The sequence below is a fragment of the Mandrillus leucophaeus genome, unplaced genomic scaffold (assembly GCF_000951045.1).
Source record: "Mandrillus leucophaeus isolate KB7577 unplaced genomic scaffold, Mleu.le_1.0 Scaffold74, whole genome shotgun sequence".
NCBI lineage: Eukaryota > Metazoa > Chordata > Mammalia > Primates > Cercopithecidae > Mandrillus > Mandrillus leucophaeus.
In genome coordinates, this window is record NW_012108030.1 from 3227136 (window position 1) to 3232287 (window position 5152).

Below are 5152 nucleotides of genomic sequence, written 5' to 3' on the forward strand. Positions count from 1 at the left end.
CTGGGAGAGGGACTGGGGGCATGGCTGAGGACCGAGGGGAGCAGCTGGGGAGGAGGTGGAGGCAGCACCAGTGGGAGGTCAGGGCCCCCGGCCTCCAGAAGGAGGCCATGGGGAGTGGGCTGGGTGGACTGGGCCGTGGGAGGTGGGGGTGGTGGGCTCTTTTGCAAGAAGGCCCCCAGCTCCTTGGCACCTGCCCCGTAGTGGACAACGGAGGTGGCCAGCCCCTCAGGGGTCTCGCCACCCCGCTCTGGCCCTTTCTTCTTCTCCTTCAGCCTCCCCAAGCCCAGCTCCAGTGCCGCAGTGGCACCCTCATCCAGGCTGGCACTGGTGCGGATGACACTCTGCAGGTGGTACCTCTGGGGGTCTTCCTTGGCCAACTCATAGGGTGTACCCGGCGGTCCCCCGGCCCCGCCACTCCCCCCAAGTCCCTTAGAGGCATCTGCTGCCCCGTCCTCGCCCACCAAGCCGTCTGCCCCTGAGGTCCGAGGAGGGCTGGGCGCCTGCAAGAGATGCTGGATGAGGAACTCCTCATCCTCTGTGCGCTCCGCAGGAGGCCCACCGGGGCCCGCCAGCAGCTCCGAGCCATCCCCCTTGCCCTTGTAGCCACCGGCTCCGGCTGCATAGCTGCCAGCTCCCGGAGGTGCCAGGAAAGGGGCTGAGGCCAAGACTGAGCTCAGGTATTTGCCAGGGGCTCCTGGAGAACCGACTCCAGGCGGGCGGCCTGTGGCAGGCGGTGACTGGAGCGGACGAATGATGTGAGATGGGCTGGCCTCACCACCACCTCCCAAGGAGCTGGGTCCCCAGCCACCCCCATGGCCCGAGAGCGCTGGGGAATGGCCGGTACTGTAGCTGAGCGAGGGGCTGGCTGTGGGCAGCCCCTGGGAGTGGGCGGCTGGCCCTGGGTATGGCTCGCCCTGCACCCCATACAGCTGCCCCTGCAGCTGGTCCGGGGAGTAGCTCTGACATGTGGCCAGGCCAGGAGGAGGAGGGCCGCTGGGGGGCTGTGGAGGGCCCCCTGAGTAGCTGGGGCCTTTGCTCAAGTCCTGTGCCTGCCCCGCTCCAAACCCTTGCCCATAGGCCTGGGGTCCCAGAAGCCCTTGCGGCTGACCAGGGGAATAAGCCTGGCCCCCTGCCCCTCCACCCCCAGAGGCCTTCCCAGTGGCATAGGCGGCTGCCGGTCCACCCAGGCTCTGGCATTTGGGGGTAGCGGTCGAACGGGGTGGGGGGGGCCTGGTGGCACCCCCAGCAGCTGCTCCATAACCACCTTTGCCCGTCTTATACCCAGGCGACTGAATGATGGGGCGGTAACCTCCGCCACCACCTCCGGCCCCACCACCCCCCGCTGCCTCAGGGCCTGTGGCCCGGCCAGATGCCCCTGCCGCGGCTCCGCTGGGACCAGCCTTGCTAGGCTCCCCAGCACCCGGGGAGGGCTCCCCACCACCCAGGGGGCTGCAGGCCAGGTTGGCCCGGTGGCCCATGGAGGGGTAGCTGCCTCCACAGCTCAGATAGTGCTGGAGGGCATGGGCTGGTGGCGGAGGTGGTGGGGGCTGGGCACTGGCTGGCCGCTGGTAGTGCTTGATGACTGTGTCCTGGCGGGGCAGGGCCCGTTCAGGCGGCGGTGGGCCCGGGGCAGCACCCGAGAAGTTATAGAGCTGTGGGGAGGACTGCTCGGCAGCGGCGGCGGCAGCAGAAGAGGAAGCCAGCAGGTTGAACTGAGTTGGGAGGTGGCGAGGTGGTGGTGGTGGGTCTGGGGGGCCAGGGCGGTAAGGGGGGGTCTGGGCTGGACCGAGACCAGCTGGCCCCAAGACACCGCCTCCTGCCAAGCGCTCAAAGCCCAGTGAAGAGGGCACCGTGGGTGCCTGCGAGGGCTTCAGGTGCAGCACGTCATGAGGAGACAGGAGCCCATTAGCTGGAGGGCTGAATGGGGGGTCCTGGAGGCTGAGGGACGAGGGCACTGGGAAGGGGCGGCTGCCGAAGGAAGCCGGGTGTTGGTAAGCCGAGAGGGCAGAGGAGGACGGAAAGGTGCTGGAACCCGGCAGGGCGCCCGAGATGAAGAGCTCCGTGGGGCCTGGCGTGTGCATGGCTGGAGATGAGGAAGACCGCGGGTCAGAGCGGACAGCAAGCCAGCCCCACCCTGGCCCTGCAGGGCCGGCGCTGGGCTTACCGGTTTGCCAGGAAGGACTGCGGAACTGGGAGAGGAGAGAGGAGGCGGAGGGGCCAGGCTGGGGGCCCCGGGATTCCAGGGCTGAGATGAGGTTCATGACGGAGGCGTCGGGCCCTGCTGAGCCCGCGTGGTGGAGGCCAGTGTCGAAGAGTCCAGAAAGACCTGCCCGGGGACAGGGGGTATAGTCAGCCAGGTAGGGATGGGTAGGATAGGGTCAAGAGAGAAAGGGAAGAGGTCAAAAGCAAGTTGGATCAGGAAAAGGAGGGGATGGGAGAGAAAAGGGCAAATTCGAAGACAAGATGGACAGAAGCAAGCTCATGAGACAGGAATGAGGGGAGGGAAGGGGGAAAGGTGAGACAGTAAAGCAAGAGAAGGGGCAATCCAGTCATAAGGGCAGGGGCCCAGATAGGAAATGGTAGACAAAAGTGTGGAAAAATCTAGAAGCGAAAGAGCCAGGGGCAAAAGAACAGAGTCCTCAGGAAGGCCAGGAGGGAGACCAAATGTGGGTATTTCCAGCAAGGAAGTGGAAAGGATGGTACAATGAAGTCTCAGAAAGACCAGAAAACGAGTCAAAAGGGACTGAGCTCCATGGGAGGGTTCAGAAAAAAAGATGGGGAGGGAAAAAGGGAAAAAGGGAAAAAGGGAAGGAGCCAATCAGGAAGGTCAAAGGTCAAACTAGACAGCATCATGTCATTGCCAGTACCTCTAGGAAGGGGGAACCAATCAGAAACCTTGGAGGCAAAGGCAGGGGGTGGAATAAGGCAATGGGGCAAAATAAGATAAAAGAGGGCGGGCCAGATAATTGGGGCCAATCAGGAAGAAAGAGAATCAGGAAGACAGAATTCAGAGTTCCAAGGAGCCAAAAGAATAGGGCAAACCCAGAAGGAAAGAATTGGGGTGGGCTGGAGAGAGGCGGAAAAGCCTGGAAGAGAAGGTGGGATTTGGGGGCTGATGGGACAGGGCCAATTGGAGCGAAAGGGGCGGGGCGAGGCAGGGGCGGACGAATCCGGCGAGAAATGAAGCAAGGACCAGCAGCCTCAAAGGCAACCAATCAGAGGAGACACAGCAAGGGGCGGGCCACGGCACGAGCCACGGCCAATTAGGAGGGGCGGAACTTTCAACAGCCAATCAGCTGCCTCGGGGGGAGGGCCAGCCCAAAGCGGGGCGGGATGGGGGCCGTACCTGCCGGGTGGTGGTTGGTGGCATAGCTTTGCAGTGGGTGGGGGGCCGCGTAGGCCTGGCGGTGTAAGATGTCCGTCTCGGGGTGCGAGGTCCTGGAGCTGCCATAAACCAAGCTGGGGGAAAAGGAGAGACGTCAGGGGGTTCTCCCAAGCTGCCTTCTGAGAAAGGAGCTCAGGAAACCCCCCAGGGAGTTGGGGGGACCCTTCCAGCTGATTGGGGTAGGGGGTGTTAAGCTAAGGAACCGTAGGCCTTTAAAGGGGAGAAGACAAGGGAATCGGGGTACCCAACTAAAGAGCCACAGAAATGGCCCCCACTCCAGAGCCCGAATAAAGAGAGCCCGGATAGTGTCACGTTTACAAACAGGCATGCTCAGAGACGAAACTAACACACAGAAGAGGGTCCAAGGCACAGGAAGCGTCTTGAGTTGCAAATGAGAGCCTTCCCCCGGTCGACCCCACCAACCCCCCAACCCAGGCCCCGTTCCGGCAACACTGGCCATGGGGCCAACGCCAAAGGTCCACATGGACGACTCCTCTTCCGTAGACACATGGGAACACAGAGGCCCTGAACTTCATGGGGTGGTGCAAAACAAGTTGGGAGCAGGAGGCAGATCGGTTCTCAAGCGGCAACGGTTGGGGGGGGGTGGAGAGAAGAGGGAATAAGACCCGGGGAAAGTACCACGTACAAGTGTGGACAAGAACACCGTCCATCCCCGGGGGTTGAGGTTCAAATGCATGGGCCCGTGCAATGCCAGGTATGTGTGCAAATGGGTATCCAACTCACCCGTGGGGAAGAAAAGATATAGACGGAGGAATCCCACACCGAAAATCCTGACACAATTGGGGTTATGCCCTGCTGGGAAACTCAGGTGTGTTGGGGGGGAGGTGCTCGGGGGTAGGTGAAGTGTGAGGAAGCAGCAGGAAAGGGGCAGATTCACAGGTGAACACGCTGCCAGCCACGCACGCAGAGGGCCCACGCTCAGACACACAAACACACACCCGGGAAACATCCGACTCTTCCCATGCAACGGCCCCAGTCCATGGCCAGACTCAGGAGGGCAAACGCTCCACTCCTTGCCATCAACTAGGATTCTCTGCCTTTGGGGGTGGGGGCATTAAAGGGGGCGTGTCCCAGATGCTAGACACCCCCCTTACACACACAGAACCGCAGCTTAGGAAGGGGGCGGGGCCCCATGCCCACTCTGCGCGCGGAATTCTTGGGGGGGCGCCTAGTGGCGCGGCCTCGCACAGTCCCGGAACAATAGGACCTGAGGGGGGTTCGCGCCCCCCAGATCTGCGTTCTAATTCTTCTCTTCTTCCCACCTTTGCAAGAGCAGCGCCTGGGGCGCGGGGGGGAGGGGTCACCAAGCCGGGAATCCAAGGATGGGGGGAAGTCCAGGCCTTGCTTCGCCAGTCCCTCCCACCTTCCCAAGGCCTTCCCGTCCGAAATTGTTTTGCACCCCCATTTTCCCGCTGCAATTCTCCCTTTGCATGCCAGAGCTGGCTTTGGCGGAGTTTGCAATTTGCAAACTGGGGCGGCGGCGTTGTTACAAACCGAGGAAGGCCGCTCCCTTGCAAGCCGGAGGGGAGTTTGCGATGCACGCGTCGCCGGGCGGGCCCGGCCCGGCCCGCCTGGGCTCCCACCCCTTGGCCCCTTTCTCCAGGCCACCCTCAGCTCCTTACCTAGCTTTCGCTGACCTCTCGTAACTCCATCCCGCCCCGGCGCCGAGCGGGTCCCCGAAGCCGGCGCTGGGGTAGTTCCTGTCCATGAATTGGCCGCGGTGGAAATTGGGGGGAGGGGGAGGGA

The 5152-nt window shown here is 62.8% G+C and overlaps 1 protein-coding gene across 1 annotated transcript in view; it reads right to left on the minus strand.

Annotated features, from left to right (window-relative positions):
* Window positions 1-5121, minus strand: part of PRR12 (proline rich 12) — a 47689-nt gene extending 42568 nt beyond the window's left edge. Inside the window, exons 1-4 of the mRNA XM_011966074.1 lie at window positions 5029-5121; window positions 3347-3459; window positions 2165-2326; window positions 9-2083 (exon numbers count right to left, since the gene is read on the minus strand). Coding sequence (XP_011821464.1) covers window positions 9-2083; window positions 2165-2326; window positions 3347-3459; window positions 5029-5114 — 2436 coding nt within the window. The 5' untranslated portion in view covers window positions 5115-5121. The remainder of the gene's footprint in view (window positions 1-8; window positions 2084-2164; window positions 2327-3346; window positions 3460-5028) is intronic.
* Window positions 5122-5152: the final 31 nt, after the last annotated feature.